This window comes from Pogona vitticeps, chromosome 4 (genome assembly GCF_051106095.1).
Source record: "Pogona vitticeps strain Pit_001003342236 chromosome 4, PviZW2.1, whole genome shotgun sequence".
Classification (NCBI taxonomy): Eukaryota; Metazoa; Chordata; class Lepidosauria; order Squamata; family Agamidae; genus Pogona; species Pogona vitticeps.
Window position 1 is genome coordinate 36,936,081 of NC_135786.1, and position 24,432 is coordinate 36,960,512.

The 24,432-nt window shown below is 40.4% G+C and overlaps 1 protein-coding gene across 2 annotated transcripts in view; it reads left to right on the top strand.

Annotated features, from left to right (window-relative positions):
- The first annotated feature begins 2,210 nt into the window (after positions 1-2,210).
- LOC110073322 (acidic mammalian chitinase) overlaps positions 2,211-24,432 on the top strand; it is a 35,957-nt gene continuing 13,735 nt past the window's right edge. The window contains exons 1-8 of one of the 2 annotated variants that reach the window (XM_072997080.2): positions 2,211-2,255; positions 5,032-5,134; positions 5,559-5,678; positions 9,035-9,143; positions 11,112-11,246; positions 12,498-12,616; positions 19,125-19,259; positions 23,171-23,375. In XM_072997080.2, coding sequence (XP_072853181.2) covers positions 5,062-5,134; positions 5,559-5,678; positions 9,035-9,143; positions 11,112-11,246; positions 12,498-12,616; positions 19,125-19,259; positions 23,171-23,375 — 896 coding nt within the window. In that variant the 5' untranslated portion in view covers positions 2,211-2,255; positions 5,032-5,061. The remainder of the gene's footprint in view (positions 2,256-5,031; positions 5,135-5,558; positions 5,679-9,034; positions 9,144-11,111; positions 11,247-12,497; positions 12,617-19,124; positions 19,260-23,170; positions 23,376-24,432) is intronic. The other variant, XM_072997081.2, reaches the window with a different exon arrangement.

A 24,432-nucleotide genomic window follows, 5' to 3' on the forward strand; every position in this document is an offset into this window, starting at 1 on the left:
TCTTCCTAATGTTTAGTCAAAGTCTTTTTTCCTGTAATTTGAATTTGTTGCTTCAGTTTCTACCCAATGGAGCTGTAGAAAAAAAAGGTTGCTCCATGTGACAACCCTTCAAATATTCAAAACTGGCTTTTATATTATCTCTCAGCCTTTTTTTTTCTAAGTTAAAATACCCAACTCCCTCAACCATTCTTCACAGCTTTAGTTTTGAGATTCCGCCCCATCTTGGTTACCCTCTGAAGATATTCTAGCTTGTTGATATTCCTGTTAAACTGTGGAGCCCAGAATTAGATATAGTACTTCAGGCATGGTTTGACCAAAGCAGGATAAAATGATAATATTAGGATATGATCCAGCGAGATTTATCTTGCTGTTTGGTCTCTTGCAGGAAAGGGCTGATTCATTCTTTTTTGCTAGTGATCAGATGAAATAATTGCTAGAGTAAACTAGCGCACCCCCAGAGCATTCGTACCCACACCTTTCTGAGCCCATGTCAGGGGCTACTGTTTTGTGGGGGGCAAGTAAGATAGCTCTACAGTATTTTGATTCGTTTCCAGCACTAGTGGTCATCGGTAATGAGCCAAAGTGGAGTTTGTGGCTTTATATTTCACTTCCACTTTCAATTCCCAATATTGTTAAGCGACTTAAGTAGATAGCTTAGTCACCTCGAGATATCCAGAAATTAAACACTCCTTTTGTTCTTCTCGGGGAGGCAGAGGAAGGAAGTTGAAGGTTTTTTTTACTCTTATTAAGACAGTGCCAATATGCTACTCTTATGAAAAAAATTTAATACTGTATTAAAAAGTCCTCTTGCAAGCAGGAGAGGCAAGGAGTCTCCACCTTTCCTTTCCTTTTCCTAAGGGAAGCAGACCAAATAGTGTTATTGGAGATGCCTATGCTATTTGGGTGCAAGGATCACATCAAATGGCATACTGGACCTCTGCCTGACCTTAGCCAACCCTATTTAGCCTGTCCTAGCCTGCACCAATTGAGGCCTTGTATACAAGCATTTTTGGGAGGAAAGTGATGAGAAACCTAGGCAAGCATCTTAAAAAAGCAGAGACATCACCTTGCCAACAAAGGTCCGCATAGTCAAAGCTATGGTTTTTCCTGTAGCGATGTATGGAAGTGAGAGCTGGAGCATAACGAAGGTTGACTGCCGAAAAATTGATGCTTTTGAATTGTGTTGCTGGAGGAGACTCTTGAGAGTCCCCTGGACTGCAAGGAGATCAAACCTATCCATTCTGAAGGAAATCAATCCTGAGTGCTCACTGGAAGGACAGATCCTGAAGCTGAGGCTCCAATACTTTGGACATCTCACGAGAAGAGAAGACCCCCTTGAAAAGACCCTGATGTTGGGCAAGTGTGAAGGCAAGAGGAGAAGGGGATGACAGAGGGTGAGATGGTTGGACAGTGTAAGCAAAGTTACCAACATGAATTTGACCCAGCTCCGGGATGCAATGGAAGACAGGAGGGCCTGGCATGCTCTTGTCCGTGGGGTCATGAAAAGTCGGACACAACTTAACGACTAAACAACAACATACAAGCATTTACGTACTTCCCTTGGTCTGGACACTATACTGTTGTCAATGTGACTTAGTGTTGTTATGGTTGTATTTGTTATTTTTGTTATTTTTGCAACTACATCACACTGTTGATTCATATTAGCTTGTGGTTTACAAACACCTCTAGATTCTTTTCAGTATGTACAAGTGCCAAGCCAGCTGTTACCAGTCTTCTATATGTGCATCTGTTTCATTGAACTATCTACTGCAACCCCAACATCTTTTCTGTGGTCAGTTGGTGCCAGCTCAGATCCTGTTCTAGTGCATGAAAAGTCAATCAATGCTGAATTTTGGTGTGAGGAAGTTGTTTGCTTGCCAAGAACCAGCAATGAATCTGTAACATTCAGGAACCCTCTGCTCTTTGGTTGAGATTAAAGAAAAGGGTCACAAAGCCCTTTGGACAAAATGCAGACATGTTAAAATCTGCCAATTTGTTTGATTTTTCAACAATTTGTTTGGTTTTGATTGCATAGTCAGAAACTGTTGAATAATCATGTTATTCTTTGTCCTTGAATCTGATCTGGACTTTAGCCACCTTGGAAGCCTTTACATTTTTATTTTGTTCTTGCAGCAACCAATCAAAATTTACATACTTCTGTAAAAACACATATTTAAGGACCTTTTGTTAGGCACTTATTTCCATTTTGGCAACACTTCTTACTAGAAAACAAGGGACTCTGACAGGAACCATTGGTGAGTATGTAGAATTCAGATTATCAAAAAAGAAATTAGAGATGTAGAGTCCTCTTTGCAATATCAGTGCATAATGGTTGTGAAGGTGGATGGCTCTGTGCAATCTCCAAGTTGCAGATAAATCAGGGAGCACCGTATTGATACCAAAAGGTCTCTCTACTTACATAAGGTGATGGCGGATTATCACTTGTAAAAGTAGCCGAATAGGTGGAACCCTGAATGTAATGGGCAGTTATGTTTGCAGCAAAAGAGCAAAAAAAAATTGTACCTTTTGGGAAAGCATACATTCAATTGCACTAGAAATCATCACTTTGAAGGGAGCGATGTCTCTTAAAGCAACTCTTCTATCTGTCAGGAAATCATTCCAGTCTGCTCCAAAACAGCAGTAGCTGTAGAGCTGGACCAAAAAAAGGTCAGCTTTGGCATGGATCAGGATTGAACTGGAACAAAATTGCTCATACATCATGTGGTCACCGTGAAATAGATTGCCCTCGACCAGTCCACAAGCAGCACAAAAGGCAGTCTGTTTTCCCATATGAGAAGGTGGCCAATGGAGGATGATATTATACTACCATTGTACTGGCAAGTGGTGATATTTTACCTGGACTATATCACTTCACTATATTTGTTTGTTTGTTCGTTTATATACCACCCATCTGGCAGCCAAGGCCATTCTGGATGGTTAGAAGGTTACATTGTTGAATGACTTCAGTACAGATTGAAAAAAGTATCCTATTAAGGGTGCTAAACTCAGCAGTACTGTACTCTCTGACCTGCTGAGTTTCTGCATGAGAAGGTTACAGAAGTAGAATGTGGTATTTTTGCATTGTCCGAAGGGGCTGCTATGGGTTTTCTTGTAGGAGTGCGTTACCATTCTGCTATACAGTATGGAAGGGGACTTGTATTAACCTTAATTAGCAAGGAAGGTCTAAGATAGAGAACTTTCCCTGCTTGCTGCCAAAGATGTCTTCTGTCCAAATGTATACTGTAATTTGAAGCCAATATTGGTTGTCTCCAATTCCATTGAGTATAAAAGGATAGTGAGATGCTGCTTTGATTTGATTTGATTTGATTTGATTTGATTTGATTTGATTTGATTTGATTTGATTTGATTTGATCTGATCTGATCTGATCTGATCTGATCTGATCTGATTTGATTTGATTTGATTTGATTTGATTTGATCTGATCTGATCTGATCTGATCTGATCTGATTTGATTTGTATATTATCCCATTAGTACGAAGTACTAATTCTTGGTGGCTAAGCAAAAGAATAAAACACAGCAACAATTAAATTACAATAAAACCAATCAACAGATAAAATCAGATGCAACAAGAGGATTGATTGATTGATTGATTGATTGATTGATTGATTGATTGATTGATTGATTGATTGATTGATTGATTGATTGATTGATTGATTTAAGTTGTATGCCACCCACACTACCCAAAGGTCTCTGGGCGGCTTACAACAATTTGAATTCAATAAAAAGATAAAAACAATTAAAATACAATGCTCTAAAAGTTGCCATCAGGACCCACAGTTGATATTATTTCAATTAAAAACCTTCAGGAACAGGAAGGTTTTGACCTGGTGCTGAAACATCATCACTGTTGGTGCCAGATGACTGTCCCTCAGGATGGTGTTCCATAGTCTGGGGGCCTCTGCCAAAAAGGCCCTTTGTCTACAAGCTATTCCTCTTACCTCCTTGAGGGATGGTTCTTTCAGGAGGGACCCCTGGCTAGATCTTAATTGCTGGGTAGGTTCATATGGAAGGAGGCAGTCCTTCAGGTATCCAGGGTCCAAGCCGTTTAGGGCTTTATATGCCAAAACAAGCACTTTGAATTGGGCCCGGGCAGCAACTGGTAGCTAATGTAATTTGAACAGAATTGGCCTGATGTGTTGCCTAGTTGCCCCACCACTCACCAACCGCACAGCTCAATTCTGAACCAGTTGCAGTTGCCAGACCATCTTCAAAGGCAGCCCCACGTAGAGCGCATTGCAATAATATATATGGGATGTTACTAGTGCATGCATAACTGTTATGAGACTCCGGTCGTCCAGGTAGGGCCACAGCTAGTATAATTTCCGCACCTGAAGGAAGGTGCTCCTGGCCACTGAGTCCACCTGGGCTTCCAGAGTTAGACCTGGGTCCAGGAGCACTCCCAGTGCATCCCCATTCAGGGCAGGAAAATGGCCCTCTAGCCAGTCTGGTGAAGCTCCCATTAACAGCACTTCCGTCTTGTCTGGATTGAATTTCAATGTATTAACCCTCATAGTCCATTAACAGGTCCAGACACAAGTTCAGCACAGAAACCACATAATTCCAATTATAGGGTTGCACGCGTGGCATAAAAATCTTCAGAAGCCTTCTGAATGTTAGGACAGATGAGCCAAGCACACCTTTGCCAGGAACTGAATCCAAGGACCAACACAGATTCAGCAATAACATGTGACATTAATCTTCATTTTCATTGTTGTGCCTATATAGAATTTTAGCCCACCTTCTCTTCCTCCTAACACAATCATGAACAATCAAATACAGTAATGCCAGCATGACGTTGCTTTACTCATGTCATGTCAAACTTTAAAATCATGTCATGTTTGCTACTATGGCATCTTCAATCTGCTAAGTTTATCCAGCAAATTTCTTCTGGACATAACTGTCCTGTGATTCCTGCTGTTGGGAATAGTATGATCCCAGGGTTGAACTTTATGTCCTAATGTCACCCTCTCTCTCTGATGAGTATTTATTACTTTGCTAATTTCTTTGCAGAATTTCCCCCTGTTTTGAAGCTCAGCGGTGATGGCGGACTTTTCACGAGGCTTCTTAGTGCTATGCTTTTTATTGATTGCAGGATGCATTAACTGCCAGAAACGTAAGTAATTTTCATATTGTTAAATTGACTTATTAAACATCTATGTGAACATCTTAGATCTAAAATATACAGCACTTTAACACTTACCGCACTTTGCTAAGTGATGAAAATTTCAAGGAGTACAGCACCTATCTATGCTGTTTTCCTTAGAGAGAAGCCATTGGAGGCATGTGGCATTTTGTAATATTTGAGTTTGTTTACAAACATGCAGGTTGACTGTATATGAAGACACAGACTAAATACTGTGAGGATAGTGGAAGTTTTAGAACCTTTCTCAGGCTTTTCCTTAGTGCCTCTAATTAAAAATTAGCCAGATAGCAAAGCAGATGAAGTCTTTGGCTGTAGTAGTGTACTATCAGTCAGAATAGGCAGTAGCAGGTTACATGAACCAATTCATATGTTCTTATATATTTGATCTTTCCAGCAGAAGACAGAGCTGAACCAAAGCTGAAGTATAGACTTTGTGATGAATATGTGCTTACTGGACGTACTGCTGGGGATTTAAAGCCTATGACACTCTGGCATGTGAACTGTCATTATCCAGGTGAGAAGAAAGTTCTTGGCTGCAGCAATATTCTTTCAGTGTGTCTTGTTATAAAGGCATTGAAAACCAGACCCTTTCCCCCTAAAAAGGAAACAACAACAACACAGATTTCCAGAAATTCAATATATCTCACTCTAGTGGAGGAAACTGTGATTTGTGTGCTTGCTCTTGTCCAAATTGTTATTATCCAAGTTCGAAGCTCCTGTTCTCAGTTTCTGGCTCTTGCATCTTTAAAATCGATGTAGAGTGGACAATACTTCAAACATGCAACACTTGCAAATAGAAGGCGGTCCTCCACAGAGTGGGGCACATGGCCAGCTTTGGGTGGTCAAGTGCAAGGAAAGACTGCCGCTCCACTAATTGCTGTGTGGAAGAATGGCAGAACTGCTGAAAAGCGTAGTAGCCCTGCCTTCTTTTACATCTGGTCACCCTAATGTCTGAGAAGGAAATAAGCCTTTTGCATGTGAGTGGTCCTTTTGCCAGGACTGTATCACTTCAGTTTTTACTACTGGACAGCTGACGTTTCAAGTATGGCCCTGACAGCATTATACCAAAAGGCAAGAAATCCTTCTAAACAATCACCCTGAACTTTAGAGCCTGTTTAAATAAATTAAATAAAAGTTTGTGAGAAAGACTGACTTACCCAAACTGGTCAGGCAGGTCCTTATGCGATCATTGGTTGTATCCTTTTAGCATAATAAATGCGTTGGCATATTTTCACTTCTAGAAAATGACAAATCCCTATTAGAGACACTGAAGATAATAAGTGGATACGAAAAAAGTTCAGAATCACCTTCCTGCATTACACCCTGATTGTGTCTTCTTAGAAAAACATAGGAACCCCATGTTTTCTTCTGAAGGAGCTGCCACCTAATTAAAGAAATTTTAGTCATATGATCAAGTGAACTCTTAGTTTATCAAACGATAAATTCATCCATTAAATCTTATGACTGAAGCATGACTTCTGAAAGAAAAAAATCATTATCTTGTTGTGTCTCTGCTTGTTGTTATCATAGCAGGCATACTGTTCCTAGGAGATGTATTCCTTCTTTCCTGGAAGGATGGATGCGGAATGCTTCTCCCAGGACGGAGTCTGCCAAAAGCAAGCTCTCAATAAAAATGGGCACTAATCATTTTAAAGCAGATGGAGCAAAGGTCTGCTCCTGTGTGCCACCACCTTTCGTATTGCATGCCTCTAATTCTTGGACAAGAGGCTGGCCAAGGCAATGAGACAGCTGTTTATCTGGGTAATGATGATAGCTCCTTAAAGATTTCCCATCCCAACAGGCCAGGTAGTTCATATCCCTGTAGGAGCAGCACCAGTCAGTCTGGTAGTGAAGCATAATAAAGTCTGGAAGTGAGGCAAAGGAAAAAAGGGATAGCGAGAGAGAGAGAATCTTTTCCCATAGATTTGTTCAAAAAACCCACATTCCAAACCTCCAGTGCAAATCCAGAGGATTTATTGATGGAGAAGGATATGTCAAAGGCTGAAAGAGAAAACAGGCATATTTCAAAATAAGCAAAGCATAGTTTTGAACCTATACTAGCTCTTAGTTAATTACAAATAAAGATCATATCTGCAGATTCATGTGTAATAGGCAAATGTACTTGAGGATGCCAGGGTGCCAATATGGCAAGATGACAACACTTTAGATTGATCAGGATCGATTTTATCAGGGAGGAGAGAGAGGGTGCCCTGCCTAAACGGTTTAGGGCCTCGATATCTGACAGAACGCCTCCTCCCACCCAAATCTACTCGTATCACTCGATCTAGCCAGGAGGTGAGGCTGTGGAGCCTAACACAGAGGAAGGCCTGGAAGGAAAAAACAAGAAACTGGGCCTTCTTGGCAGTGGCCCCTCGCCTTTGGAATAGCCTCCCTTCTGAGATTCATATGGCCCCTTCACTGGGCATTTTCAAAGTCCAACTGAAAACCTGGCTGTAACGGCTATTTAGGCAAGCTTTCCCTCCAGCCACCTCTTGATTTATTTTGTTCTTTCATCTTGAGTCCTTGTCTATTGATGTACTATTTGTTCTATATTTTAATGGAGAAGCTGTTGGGGCCCATGGGCTGAGTGAAGTTTTTAGTTTCTGAAAACCACAGCTCCTGGTAAAGTCATGCTAGTAGCCACTTTCAGAAATGAAATACTGTTCTGCAGCCAAACGGCAGCCCTGTTCTGCAGCCCTGTTCTGCAGCTCAACAGTTTATCCACAACGAAAGGGATTCCATGGGAGCTTTGGGGGCAGTGGCGGGGGGTGGGGGGAGATTGGAAATATTTTATTTCAAAAATATCATTGTGTAACTGTATGACAAGATTCCATCCACAAAGAATTAATTCTGAGTACGTATGAAAAGGACTGCATTATACAAATCTTTATACTTGACTAATCTGGTTAACTAATAAAAAGTTTTGGCTATAAGATAGATAATTCTGCTATTGGTCAGGTTAAACCTGACATTCCTTTGCTCCCCTGTTATGCATATGAATTATTCAAGGTTTGGTTACTCATTTTGTCCTTGTGGGAGGGAAATCCAATAATCTGAACTGGAAATCTTGTCTGTGAAATTATTCTGGTCACCACAAAATAAAACCAGGAGTGGTATTAAGTCCATAAAGTATGATACTTCCTTCATGTTGCTCGGATACAGCATCACTCTAGGATAGCTGCAGATGTTCAATGAAGTCCAGAGTTTGGAATTTTTCCCTTTTGGCTTACGATTCCCAGAGACTTCCAGCAGCAGGGCTGTTGCATTGGATTCTCAAATGAAAAAAGAAAAGAAAAAGATTTTTCTGAGTTTAGTTAAATAAATGAACTTAACTGTCCGAAGTCCTGGATGAGTATGAACACAATAGGAAGGCATGAAATTATCACTGCCTGAGTACAGTCACTTGCATCCAACCCTCTTTAGTAGGATGCATGTACCATGCCCTGCATGGGCTATGTGATCAAGAGCATTAGGTGCAGCTCTGTCTCCTCATCCTTCACTCTTGACATCCAATTTCTTCAACTTGATACCTTGAAATGCAGCCTGGTGGTGATTGAGCCATTATCCAACACATTTCAAGTATATGTGCGGGAGTGGAGAAGGCTATTCTACATAATGATGATGGAATGGTCCTGATCATTTAAGGGTAATATGCAAATATAACTTGTTTCTAGAACTAGCTGTTGATACGACATACTTCTCTTTTATTGCACTGGCAAACTTGAATGCTGGGCACAGTAAAGCATCTCAGTTTTTGGAATGTAACATGAAGAACGGCTGTCATTTGCTACTCATTATGCTGTTATGATTTAAAAAAAAACTTTTTAAAGAGCATGTGGTAACTACTGGCAACAACCTTTTGTCTTCTAGGCTATTATTCTGTTGGAGATATGGTTAAACAAGGCACTCGCCCGCCGCGTCACAGGGCTGTATTAGTGAAGGATGAGAATAATTTGCTTCATCGCCCCACAACAGCCAGGTACTTCACTCTATGGATGTGATTAAAATGGAAATCTCTCTCCATGCCTGTTGGTGACCAGGAAATCTTAAGCTATTGAAAGGTTGAGCCTTTAGTTAGAAGGAATTTTCCTGTGCCTCTATAAAATCTGTTCCTAGGGATTAAGGGAGCCCTTGGGAATGATTGATGGCATTTCCCCTCATGTGAACAAATATTTATCATTTATTTATTTAAAATGCATGCCACTTTTCTCCTTAAAAAGATGTCATGTGGCTTAAAGAACAGCATAGGGTCACGCCAATGGAATTAAGAAAGAGAATCTACAGTATTTTTTACATTAACTTTATTCTTTTGTTTGTAAAGAGGTCTAAATACTGTTTGTAATGGTTGAGGTTATTGACAGGTATAGATAAAAGAATAACTGAAATATTCTACAACCTTTGAAGTTTGTTCAACCTACAGCACCACACCAAACCTCCATACAAAGGCAGCTGCCTAAATATTTGCAACTCCAAATACTCAGCTATCTTGCCACCAAATTATACAAAGCAGATAGCATTAGAAGAAGGAATTCTTTAAGGAAGCTTCCTGACTGTCTCAGCATAAGCTTTTCACAACTCACACAGCTTGTGAATTGGTTTGCTTTGCTTGATTGGTTTTGGGGAGGAAAACATGACCTTCACTTGCAAGTATGATTGCTCAGACATGAAGGTCTGCTGGAATGACATCCCTCAAATCCTAATGTGATTTCTGCTTCTAATAATGTGCTATCTGTACTGTACTGTATAGTTTGACCCTTCATCTCACACAAAATTTATTATTTATTTATTTATTTAACTTATATGCTGCCCACTCTACCAAAAGGTCTCTGGGCGGCTTACAACAATTAAAATACAATTAAAATACAATAAAAAGATAAAACAATTAAAATACAATTAAAATAGATGCTCTAAAAATTGCCATCAGGACCCAAGGTTGATATTATTTCAATTAAAAGCCTTCTGGAACAAGAAGGTTTTGAACTGGCGCTGAAATGTTATCAGCATTGGCACCAGACAAATCTCGTCGGGAAGGCACTCCATAGTCTGGGGGCAGCTGCCGAAAAGGCCCTTTGTCTACATGCCATCCCTCTTACCTCCTCGAGTGACAACTCTTTCAAAAGGGCCCCCTGGCTAGATCTTAACTGCCGGGTAAGCTCATATGGAGGGAGGCAGTCCTTCAGGTATCCAGGGCCCAAGCTGTTTAGGGTTTACAGGTATATGTCAAAACAAGCACTTTGAATTGGGCCCGGGCAGTGACTGCTAACCAATGTAATTTAATCAGAATCGGCTCGATGTGTTCTCTAGCGGCCTCACCACTCACCAGCCGCGTAGCTCGATTCTGGACCAGATGCAGTCACCGGACTGTCTTCAAAGGCAGTCCCGCGTAGAGTGCATTGCAATAATCTATACGAGATGTTACCAGTGCGTGTGTAACTGTCATGAGACTCCGCTCATCCAGGTAGGCACCCCTGGCCACCGAGTCCATCTGGGCTTCCAGAGTTAGACTAGGGTCCAGGAGCAACCCCAGGCTGTGGACCCTGTCCCTTAGGGGGAGTGTAACCCCATACAGCGCAGGGAAATGGCCCTCCAGCCTGTCCGGTGAAGCACCCACTAACAGCACTTCCGTCTTGTCTGGATTGAGTTTCAATTTATTAACCCTCATCCAGTCCATTATCAGGTCCAGACACGAGTTCAGCACAGAAACCGCTTCACCTGAATTGGTGGGAAATGAGAGGTAGAGCTGACTCCTCAGCATATTGCTGACTCCTCAGCCCAAACCTCCTGATGACCTCTCCCAGTGGTTCCATGTAGATGTTAAATATTGCAGTCGATGTCCCTTGTTCTTTCTCTTCCCTGCTCTAGATTGAATAATTCTTTAAATATGAGTGAGGGTTTGTTATTGTTCTTTCTAACAATGTAATTGCTTTATTTATTTTTTAATTTTTAGGCACATTTGGAGATCTCCAAATGAAGGAAAAGATGGATTTACAGTTTATGAGATGGTTTGTCCAGAAGGATTTAAAGCTATGGGGGATATTGTTGTTGAAGGCTTTGAGCAACTACCTGACCTGCACCGTTACATGCAAGTGCAGACCACTATCTTTTTTCTCTTTGTTTAATTAAGTTATGTTTTTTTAGGGGGGAAAATTGAATGATGGGGTGATTCTATAGAGGAATCTAACAACATGTGGCCCTTTAAAGATTCAGTGCAAAGCTGAAGTAAAGCTTTAAGACCCATACACTGAAAGGATGTGCATTCATTGAACATAGTTATTGTTTATTACACGGAAAAAGCATACAGTATGTGGAAAACCTATGGGGCAGTTTAAATGATGTAACAAAGAGGCTAAGCATTGAAAAGATGCACTAAAAACCAAGAGACAACAGTTTCAGTGGCAGGAACTAACCATGATCAATTATCAGCTTGTTTAAAAATATGTCAGTTTTACCATACTGTACTTCCATTTTTAGAAAAAAGAAATTATGCACATCTCTTTGTTCACAGTCTGCAAATAAATAATGAGCCATGAAACCGATTGCCTCTCCCTTCACTGCTGTTGCACAAATAAAGTAAAATGGTGTGATCCATCAGCAGAGGTTTGGAGGCTGCACACACTCATCCATGGACCTTGGAGTTCTGCACATGGTCTCATAGCCTTGATGTCTCCTCATTTTTTCTTACAGAAATGGGAGTGGGGTTGATTTTCTTTCCTGACCCTCCCTTTCACTCTCTTAAAAAGAGTAATGAAACTCAGTTTTTACATTATTCAGAATTACAGTAATAACGTAATTAAGACTGGGGGGCTTGTCTGTTTTGGCAGAAGCCTTAGGTAGAAACCTAGGAGGGCATGAAGTGATGCTGTATGTGTCTTGGATTGTGCTGTTTCTTACCTTCTATACCTGAATGTTTTTAGTGCAGCGAGAGTGCAGAAGTCACTTGTCTTGGAACATACTGATTGTCTCACAGGATGCACAGGAAAACCTGGCAGTTCTAGGCTTCTCCCTGTGTGTGCCAAGAATGGACTGCAGATTCCATTCTCAGTTATGTAAACCATGAAATTCCACTTATCCCTAGCTTGAATGTAATCATTTTAACTCAGACATCTTTGGTTTTTAATCTTTTGTGGTCAACCATGGATCAAAACCATTGCCTGGGTTATGTGATGTGATAATCTAATTAGAAAAACAATAAATTAGCAGAAACAAATATATGCTGCCAATGCAGCTAGGGTAATGGGACATATTTCCAAAATTCTTTCTTGAAGAAGATGTTCAAATACTTGAATAAAATTGATTTCTACAATAATTTATCTTAAACTCACTATTTCTATAGGTGTGTTAATGAAGCTGTGTTAATACAAGGAAAACGGCATCCTATCTGGGATGACATTGGCATTAAAGAAAGGGTGAATATTGGAGTATGGGCAGTTGAAAAACTTCACAAAACACAAGGTAATCAGCTCAGTAATATTGCTAAAACTAAGAACAAGAGAATTATGGAGAAGTGGGCTCTGTGGATGTAGATGTTATGATAATCAGGTATCTTATATGTACCATCTGTAGATGAGATACTGCCTATCTGATATATCTTTTAAATTCGCATCTGTTTTGTGTTGTAGACGCTGAAAATGTCAGATAACTGGAACAAAATGTCATAATCTATAATCTTTATGAGGACTAACTTTCTTCCTTCAGTTTTGAGTGTTGCCAACAAGACTTTCTGTCTTTGTGTCCTTCATTGTGTTCTGCCATGATTTCTCCATGCTTTTCTCTCCTTATTCATCTCGCTGTAATGGCATCATTTTTTAAATGTTACATACAGAATGGACTTTTTTTTAAAAAAAGCATAGCAATAACAATAGAATTCCAAAGATAGCACGAAGATTAAAAACAAGGAGATGGTTGTGGTTAGTAGTTACAAGTTGTGGATTGTGTCAGTCAATTTGGCATTCCAAAGCTGTTAATGACTTCTGTTTGATACTCAGTTCCTTTCCTTTAAAGCAGTGGTCCCCAATCTTGGGCCTCCAGATGTTCTTGGACTTTAACTCCCAGAAATCCTGGTCAGCAGAGGTGGTGGTGAAAGCTTCTGGGAGTTGTAGTCCAAGAACATCTGGAGGCCCAAGGTTGGGTACCACTGCTTTAAAGCATTGTTTTATAAACAATGGCAATGGTTAGTGGCTTAATTAACTCCAGGCTATAGATAACATAGCAGAAACAACATATGGTAATAAGTTTTTGTCTGTCTTTGAAGCTGTTTTTTTAAAAGCGGCTGTGGTTAGTTGGAAAGAAATGTGGATTACTGGAAAATTACAGCAGGTACAACAAATTTATTGTAGAATTTTATATGTGATAATAGGTTAAGAATCCTTGGCTTATATTTAATCTGTTGAAATTGGTACTACGCATACACATATATTTTATCTCAGCTGTCTCTTGATGAATCCTTGTTCTGTAATTTTTATTCTTCAGAATGACAAGTTTCAAATCTTGTGAAGTGTGTGCAGGTAGACTGAAATGATATGAAACAGGTTTCTGTGCATTTCCATTTCTAATGTCTAACATATGTCCATTAATTCTTTTGTGCAAAGATTTTCCAGTTTGTCCTATGTAGACTGCAGAGGGGCATTTTGGGCAAAAGATGGCATAAATCAGATTGGCAAAGGAACAAGTGAAAATGTCCTTGATATTATGTGTGACATTTTTAGGTCCTGTAATTGTGCTGCCAGAATAAATGTGGGGCAGAACTAGCATCTGCGTTTGTAGCAAGGTTTATTCCCCATCTGTGTTTGAGCATTTTGTATTCCATTGTGTGTCAAGAGGTGCTTGAGACTGGGGGCTTGTCTGTAAGCAAGCATAGGTCTGCCACCAAGGGCTTGAGAGAGTGGAATATTCTTGTCAAGGATGGGCTGAAAGTTGTTTATGATTTGTGTGACTGATTCAGATGTGCGCTGTATGTGACAACAAATAGTGTTTGGTCATTTTCTCTTCTGGGTCTGTTGCTTCTAGAATTCATCTGGCCCTGTTAATTTGTTCCTTAATCATATTTGATAGGCATTGTATTCTGAAAAATGCATTTTGTAGATTCTCAAGTTTGTACTGTAGGTTCTATGGACGGAAAAGAGCAGATACGGATTAAATGGTTTTCAATGCATTCCTATGGGAAATGCAGATTCAACATAAGAACTTTTCAACTTGAGAACCACCTTCCAATACGGATTAAGTTCTTAAGTAGAGACCCCACTGTAGTCTCTATCTTATGGGATCCAAGCAGATGCAATTGTACCTGGAGACTCGGCTGTAGAAATATGCGATCAGCACTTAGCCAGACTTTTCTAACTTGATGCCCACCATATGTGTTGCATTGTGACTCTCATTGTTGCCGGCCAGCATTTCTAAAGTGTGCAAGGCTCACTAAACAGAGTTTGCAAAGAAGTGCATGTACACTGGGTATTTTAGCTTTCTAGCATAAAAATCCTATGTGTATTGGAGAGCATGATGTAGTAATAAGCAAAATTATTTCATGATTGCTTGTCTCTGGCCTACCCCCCTTTTCCCACCTTTCTCCTCAGCAAAAGCTGTGCTGCTACTATGCTTACTTGTGGGGGTGGAGCCCATGGAGTCAACATAGCCCCCTTCCCTGTCTTTTCTAGCAGCCATCATTCAGGGGGCTGGGGTGACTGTCCTTTTTGATTGTTGTTATTAAATAAAGTTAGTGGCATATCAAAAGTGTAATACATCAATCTAGCATGGTATTAGAATTGTGCTGTGTCAGTTAGGGAAATGTTAAAAAAGAAAATGAAAATAGAGAAGAGGTTTCTCCATTCTCCCATTCTGATAACCTACCTAACATGTCACAGGATTGTCTCTCAGTTAATACTTCCCACCGTTCCAATTGGGTATGGTCTTACTGTCCACACAGGGTACACAACAAACCTAATTAGGATCTGTTACATACAGCACTGATGGTACCTGTCTGTCATGGGTTTGGAGGGAAAGTTACATCCTATGGGGAGTGGAAGGCGGGACATCAGGGGGGAGGTGCTGTACTGTATATATATTTGGAGCTGGTGTGAGGAGAGAAGAGTTGGAGTCTGTGTGTCAGACTGAGTACAACTGTGTGTCAGTTGGTACATACCTGATAGGTTCAGGTTTCTTTATAGGTAGCCAGAACTGATAGGTTCAGGGTCTGTGCTTTACTTTATAGTGTTCTGTGTGAACCAAACTGTTGTATGTATGATTGAGACTAAGCCACGTTACAGTATCTTATTTACTTGATCTTTTTATTTACCCTGTTTGTTATTTAAATAAACCTTGTTCTTTTGTTTGTTAAAAATCCATTCCTGGTCTGTGTGACTCCTTATAGGGAATGGTTGGTGGCAGCTTAGTTAAAGTGTGGCATACTCCAGTAGGTCTGGGGTTGTCACAGGATCACATTGAATTGTACCAAAAATAATACATGCCCTATTGCTGGTCTAGAAAGGTCAGCAACAGATCTTAAAGGGGCAGAATGGATTGATCCAAGTGGAAATACATGTGGACACCATTATTTGGTTCAAACCAAACTATATCAGTAACGATCCATATTTATTTATTTATTTATTTATTTGATTTTTACCCCGCCCCTCTAGACCATGTCTACTCGGGGCGGCTTACAAAAAAAAAAAAAACAGTATAAAAATATATAAAATCATAAAATTACAAATTTCAATTTAAAACAATTAATTTAAAGAGAGGATTACCAAGATGGAAGAGCCAAAAGAGAGAGAGAGAGAGAGAGAGAGAGAGAGAGAGAGAGAGAGAAAGACTTAATTGACTGGAGGGAAGGCCTTCTTGAATAACCAAGTTTTTAACTGGCTTTTAAAAACACCCAGCGAGGGTGCCAGCCGAATTTCTGTTGGGAGGGCATTCCACAGCCGAGGGGCCACCGCCGAGAAGGCCCGGTTTCTTGTTTTTTCCTTCCGGGCCTCTCTCAGTGTCAGACCCCTCAGCCGCCCCTGCTGGCTATATCGGGTGATCCGGGTAGATCTGGGTGGGAGAAGACGATCTGCCAAATATTGAGGTCCCAAACCGTTTAGGGCTTTATAAGTGATCATTAGCACTTTGAAGTCAACGCGGAAACGGTGGGCAACCAGTGCAAAGCAGCCAGGGTGGGTGAGATATGCTGGTGTTTTCTCACCCCACTAAGGAGCCTGGCTGCTGCATTCTGGACCATCTGAAGTTTCTGCGTCAGCCTCAAAGGCAGCCCCACGTAGAGTGCATTACAATGGTCTAATCTCGAGATTATGAGCGCATGGACTAGAGTAGTGAGGGCCCCCCGATCAAGATATGGTTGCAGCTGGGCAATCCGCCATAGGTGAAAATAGGCAGAGCAGACCACGGACGCCACCTGGGTTTCCATGGTAAGCGCCGGGTCCAGATGTATTCCCAAGATGCGGACCTCACTCTTTGCGGCAAGGGTCGTCCCTCCAAAGGAGAGGGAGTCACCTATGCCGCTGACGGAAGGGCTGCCCACCCTCAAGACCTCCGTCTTGTCCGGGTTCAGCCTCAGTCCATTTGACTGCATCCATTCCAGTGCAGTGTCCAAGCAGCGCTGGAGGGACCGGACGGCATCCACTGAAGTTGGTGTAAAGGAGATGTAGAGCTGTGTGTCATCAGCGTACTGATGACACGATGCCCCACACCCCCTGATGACCACACCCAGCAGCCTCATATAGATATTAAACAGCATTGGGGAGATGATCGACCCCTGTGGAACCCCACAATTGAGATTCCACGGGGCCGAGACCCTCTCCCCAAGCTGTACTCTCTGGGGGCGGTCCTCCAGGAAGGAACGGAGCCAGGCAAGTGCCAGGCCACCGACTCCCAGCTCGGAGAGCCTCCCCAGGAGGATACCGTGGTCAACGGTATCAAAGGCAGCTGAGATGTCGAGGAGGACCAACAAGGACATGTTGCCCCCATCGGCCTCCCTCAACAGGTCATCCAACAGTGCGACCAGTGCCGTCTCTGTACCATAGCGCGGCCTGAAGCCTGACTGAAATGGATCCAGAGCATTGGTTTCGTCCAAGAGCGCCCGAAGCTGATCTGCCACCACCCTCTCAACCACTTTGCTGAGGAAGGAAACATTGGCGATGGGCCTATAATTGCCAATTTCGTCCGCCGCCAAATTTGGTTTCTTCCTAATGGGCCTAATGAGTGTCTCCTTGAGGGTGAGGGGGACCTTGCCCTCCTGGAGAGACCCATTAATTATTGCAGTGGCCCATTCAGTTGTTACCGGCCTGGCTGCTTTGATTAGCCAGGCCGGGCAAGGGTCGAGAGAAGAGGTGGTGGCCCGATAGCGATCAAGCGCCTTCCCTACCAAATCTGGTGTTACAGGCTGAAAGGAGTCGAGAATAACCGGGCAGGACGGAGCGCTGGACATCTCTGCTCAATCCATTGTATTTAAAAAAGGAGAAAGGTCACGGCGGATGGCCTCCACTTTGGATTTAAAAAATGCTGCAAATTGGTCAGGTGAGATGCTAGTGGGAGGCCCTTCACCCTGACCAATTCCGGATAGATCGCGAACTATGCGGAAAAGTTCCGCCTGCTGGTTGGAAGCTTCGCTTATCCGGTCAGCGAGGTAAGATCTTCTAGCAGCCTTTACCCTGGCTAGGCAACAGTTAGTTGCGATCCTGACAGCTATTTTACTATAATCCGTCAGTTTCTTTCTCCATCTATTGATTTATATGTCAATGTGGAAACATCTCAGTTTCTGGTTCTTTGTTTCTTTTACATTTTCAGATCATCATCCAAATAATGCAATCATGTTTACTTTAAACAATTTTACATGTACATATTGCAAAATTAAGCAGATTGGGGAAGGTTTTAGTGTCATGTGCAAGAAAAGGGAACACGTGCATCTTCCCCACAGTGAAATGCCTGTCCTGGCACTGCATCTGGAGCACATATGTATCTCCAAAGGGATGATATGCAGGGTTCCCCTTATGTTATCCTTGACTAGACTTGCCAGCTCTAAGATGGTAAAGAACCTATCATGGTCAAGGACAAGTGGTTGTGGTTATGGTTGAAGTCACAGGATTTGTAAAAACGTACTTCTTGCCTGGTGTTAGAAAGGGACCAAGACAGTGTCAATTTCCTACTACACCACCTGAAACATTCCAAGAATTTGTTTCAAGCTGTTGCTGAACAAGTCAAATAATCTAAGGAGTACTGTATATGTCTTCATAAGCAATCATTTTATTTAATCTAGGAGTATAACTATTAGTGGAGGGAAAGCATTAAGGGTTTGTATTCATTTTAGCAAGCTAGAAGTTGCAAGCTATAGACACTGACACACTGATATACAGACATGCACACATACATATAGAAATGGATATACCCTGTCCCAAAAGAATAATCACATCCAGGTAATGTGATTGTCTTCCTGGAAGATTTGAACAATTATAAGTTGTGTAATTGTGCTTAACTGAGTCAAGAAAGCACAGCTGTATATCCAGCAAAACCACACGTTTGTTCAACTTTTCCTTTACCTCAAAACTTAATATATCACATATTGATCCAGAACCATGTAAATATAGCAGAAATTGTGTTTTTCCCTCAGTTGTTTAACGTAGCCATGTTCTTAGATATAACAATAGAATTAACATAGTTCCACTTCCACTTGCACATACATTCACTCTGAGAGTTGGCTAGATAGATCAACAAGTTCTGGTTCTGGTCACAGAGCTGTGAGTTAGGAGTTCAGTTCCCTCACTGTGCCTTTCTAGGAGAAAAGCCGCCCTATTTGGTCTGGGGGCAAGCTACATGATCTCAGAATGCTCCCAGAAGAAGGGACTGGTAAACCATTTCTGAATACACTTTATACTTAGGAAACTCTTGCAGGAATCAACTTGCCAGCAAATAATAATTTCTATCATTATAACATAGTGCTACAATAATAAACTGTGTGTGTGTGTGCCTTTAGGTATAGATGCAGGAACTTTTGTGTCTGGGACTACTGATCTCCATGTGCATTCTAGAGATATCCTTGTTCTGAATCCACATAAAGTCATGCTTGATGAAAGTGCATCTGTTCAGTTGAGGCAAAAGTCTGACACTGGTAAGTTTGCTATTTTTTTAAAAAGAACTTTATTCACCATATCAGATGACAAATGGAAAAAGGCTCTGCTCAGATCAATCCCCTCCAAATTTAAAGAACATTCTATTAAGCTTCTGCACAGGTGATATTTTTCACCTCTCCATTTAAGTTGTATCAATAAAGAAGACAGCTTGACCTGTTGGAGGAAATGTGGGAATATTGGTACAGTATGTATTTTCATATGTAGTGGAGATGCCCCCCCCCCCCAATCTGGCTGTTCTGGTCCAGGGCATTTACAAAAATAGAACTAATTGCAAGGCAAAAAGTTATCTGATCTTCTGTCCTTATTTTCAGGCAATAACAAACAGCTAATTCATAAACAATTTATTGTTTTGTCCAGATGTTTGGAAATTACCACAAACAAGGGGGAAACTGTAATGTATGGAGAAATAGAATATGGCATATTTCCCCAATGGAAAATTTAATCATCAGATCAGATTATTTAAACAACCACAATCCCAAGATAATTTTTTAACACATGGTTTCCTTTATGATGAATGACAAGACTTATTTTCTATCAGCCTCTCATATTAATCTTTGGTGTTATATTCTAATCTGATATGGATTGCAATGGTGCAAAGGTACTATATCAGACTAGATGTTCCTGGTGAAAGATCTATTATTTTGTTGTTTTTTTCTACAGTAAGTTTGCTAGTGTGAGGAATTGACTTTGTATGGTACCATAAAACTAGGATCATACATTGTCTATTGTACATTCTTTTGCTAATCTTAAAAATGTATGTGGATGTGATTATATAGTGAGAACCTCCAGGTCCTACTGAAGATGAGAATTTTGTAGATGAGGTTCTGATACTATTTGTTCACTTTCACAATGACTGCATCCCTAATTGAATGCATAAATCTATAGCACAAAGGGCAGGATTAGACGTGAAGTAACATGCTGTGACATTTGCCCTCACGGCCCCTGCTTGTCTCCCCAAACAAAGCTCACAAAGCCAGACCAAAACCTCTCTTCACACGCTGCCACCAGTTGATCTCCTTATCAACTTACTTTACTTAGAAATAATAAAGGTCCATTCAGTACTGACTTTTAACAGAACAGGTTTATTGATTACAGATGGTTTCTAGGATAATTCATAAGCATATTCTTTCAATTTCACAAAGCATCAATATTAATCTTCTATATTAAATATCACAGGTTACTAATCACTCCTCAGACTAATCACTCCTCAGACCCCAAACTACCCTTCTCTCAGATTCCTAACACAGACTCCTCTGACTCTCTCTTCTCAGGCTCCGCCTTTTAACATCTCTTGAGGCCCCACCTCTCAACCACATTAGCATATATCTTATGAATATTACATATCTTCTTACATAACTTAGGGTGAATGCTACACATGCCTTTTAACTTCTAGTGCTAAATTTAATATGTTCAAATAGTAGCTGCTTGGAAATGGAGTTGATAATTATTTGGACTGCTGCAGATGTAGAGGGGAGAAGGCGACCATTCTCTCCACTGCTGCCATTTTAAGAAGGAAGTTCTTTTCTAAACTGGCATTTGCATTGGAAGGAAATTGTCCACTGGCACCAATGTATTGTTAAAATGTCTACTGCATTAATAAAATGCATTGTCTCCATGACCATGCTGTTCATTTTGATGTAGCTCAACTGTGTCTCTGGAACATCTGGTAAGTTTACATGTTGCAAGGCTGACTAAATAGACCAGTTATTCTGTTCTGCAATACACAGCCAAAATGTACAATATTTTGCACAATGGGTTGATTGTCTAGAACTGATCAAGTCCTTCAAAATCCAGGTCCTGGGTTGCTCTTGCAGCAATGAACTCTCCATATGGTTTGACCAATAAAGTAGATACTATATAAATATTAAGACTCTATTGAGTAGGCATTGTGTAAATATCTAAATTAGTTTGTATTATTTATTTGTGACTGTTGCCTTCTCTTATTTTCTATCCCCCCTTTTTTGCTCAATTAAAATGGTCATTTTACTGCATTGCTATGAAGCAGAATTTTTTACTAAAGCTCCCCCACGTCAAGGTCTGACGGCACAGTTACCAGGCGACCAAGTGTATTTTTAGGAATTTTCACAAGGTTTTGTTAATACTAGCATTTCTGTGCTTCAGGCAAGAAATCCAAATCATCTTTTTTATTTTTCCTGGAACATAGGGATCCTTGGAAATAGAGCTTTAAAATATTACCAGAGCTAGCAGCTGCAAGCAGCACCTTAAGTTAACTTGTGTAGGTTCTGAATATTGGAATGATTAGCATAGCACACTTTTACTTAATTATTTAAATCATTTGTGCTGCTTTTCTCCCCATAGGAGACCCAAGGAGGCTCACGACAGATAAAATAACAGATTAAAAAAAAATATATAAATATCATATTCTTTTATTATTCATGTCTTTTATGCTATTTTTATTTTTTCTTCTATATTTAAATTTATATTATTATTCTTGAGTATTGTTAGCTGCTCAGAGTAGACTTCGGTCTAGATGGGTGGGATATAAATTAATTAAATAAATAAATATTTTAAAAAGAAATCAAACACATATTAAGATTTAAAATTTCAAAAACATTTAAAAACCTGAAAGCTGAAAACCTGCATTTCTGAGATAACTTGGTGCTTAAAGGCCTTTAAGCAGCAAGTTATCTCAGGTCATTCCTGAGGCGAGGGGCCACTGCCATTCACCAAGGCAACCAAAGCTGTTCTGTTCCATAACCAGGCCTGAAGCCAGACAGTAATAGATGATCCACTTCATCCAGGAATCTCCAGAGCTTGCCACTCTAGAAAAATAAAATCTCATCTACTTTTTTCATTTGGGGAAATTAAGAAATGTAGTGTTTCTTACAGAAATACATTGCTATAGGAAGGATAATAGGAAGGATTGTTTTAGGTAAGTAGAGCAGACATACAGGGAGCCATGGCTGTCCCCTCAGCTTTCAAACACAAAGGAAAGAGTTTCTGTTGTCTTCTTCCAGAGAATTGTTGTTGTTAAGAGCCATCAAGCTGAAACCAACTTACAGCAACTTTAATAGGGCTTTCAAGGAATGAGATATTTCAGGGGTGCTTTTACCAGTTCTACATCCCCAGTGAGTTTCCATGGCTGAGGAGGGATTCAAATTCAACCCTCCTGAGTCCTAGTCTGCCACTCTATCCACTATACTATACCACACCACACAACGTATCCCCTTCCAGAGAGGGACAATTGTTATTCCAATCGGGACTACTGTATCAGAAATGGAATCTTAAACCTACATCTCTGACCTGAGTCTGTAACCCCCATTTCAAACCTTACTTTTAATAAAATAATCTGGCATGCACATCTGGCCATGATTTTTGAGACATTTGCACTTTCTCCCCTGTGCACAACTCTTCTGGTGAAGACTAAAAAGCTAGGTAATGTTTGATTCTTTTTAGTGGTTTAATAAAAGTATCACCCACTCTTACCTTTATTTTTTTTCTTTTCAGAGAGAAGAATTAGGATTGAAGCACCAACTTTGCACTGTACATAGTTGGTGTGCCATTTGTTCTGATCATGTAAGCCAGGTGGATGTTAGATAATGTTTTGCCCTCCGTATATTTTACACTACAAATCTCCAATCCTCTACCATTTGCCAAGTTGGCTGAGGCTTTTGGGAATTGTGGGCTAAAACATCCAGAAGGCCAAACATTCTTTATCTGCTTGTGTAAGCATTTGGAGTTGGAGTTATCAACACAAAGGCATCATTACTCTAGTTTATCTCACACTTAATAGGTGTCAGAATTACCAAATTACATAACACTACAAATACTTCTATCTAGAAGTACTTTTATTGTATAAGTGTTGACTCAAAAGAAAAACTAGTGTGGCTTCATTAAAATAATTACATATGCTGTACTTTCTTTGCAGGTTTTCCTTGCAATCTTGTGTGTTACATCACCAACTGGGCCCAGTACCGTCCTGCTCCTGGAAAGTTTTTCCCTAAAAATACAGATCCAAATCTCTGCACTCATGTCATCTTCGCCTTTGCAGTTATAAAGTCTAATCAGATCCAAAGTTTTGAATGGAATGATGAAAGTCAACTTTACCCTGAAACACAAGCACTTAAGCAGAGGTCAGACAGAAATATACAAATGCAGGAATGTTTTTTTAAACTTTTTAATGGTATTCAGGAATCTCTTGAGGATTCTGTGGGATTAGACAAACGGGTGTTGTTGGTTTTAACTGCTTGATGCAGATGGTTGTGAGACAGTCAAATGTCCAGGAAACATCTGGTAATGGTTTTGGTGCAGCTTTGAAACAAGGGTGGTACAATCTTAAGCCTTACTTGTTGTTTTGGACTGCAACTACCATCATCCCATCAGCCATGCTGGCTGCTGCTGATAGAAGGCTCAGTGCCATAGCATCCAGAGAGCCACAGATCCTCCTTTGCTGCTTTAGAACTTTGTAAGGAAGGGAACAATGGTGTTGGCTCTTCTTGTGGTGATTTAAAGGAGCACTGAGTAGCTGAGTATGCTTATAACCTGACAGATGAATAATCAGAGGCTGAGGAACTATACTTTGTTTTCTTGGCTTCTTAAACATAATTCTATCCCAGCTTTCTGCATGACAACAAGCCTCCAAGGAATAGTAGAAAAAGAGAAAACTTACCGTAATAATAAACTTAAGGTTAACAACTCAGGATTACATTTCCTGATTAGCATACTTACTTATATTTTATTTTTAAAAATTAATCCAGTGGATATATATTGTACTGCTTTGAATCCCTTCAGTGTGAAAAGGGTAGAATATAAATTAAGTAAATAAATTAATGTAAATACAAATAAAGGTTGATACAAAGATTTTGTTAACTGAAAAGAATAGGTTTAACTTTAAGAAACCTGGTCTTTTTAAACTGGAAAAAAAAAGCCTTCATACACTTTAGTGGCCAAAATATTTTTTAAATAAATTAAATTTGGAGTACATATGGGTATGTTGAGGGGCCACAAAATATGGGAAAAATAATTCTGCAACGCAAAAATTGAATGTCTGGTGTGATTGGGGGTGTTGGGTAGCACATAAAAATGGCCACAGATCCACCGTGTTCCTGTCCCGCCAGATATGTCATTATTAGTAATCCAGCTCTTTCACTTGTGTTCTGGGTACCTAAACACTAGATATAGATGTCATGC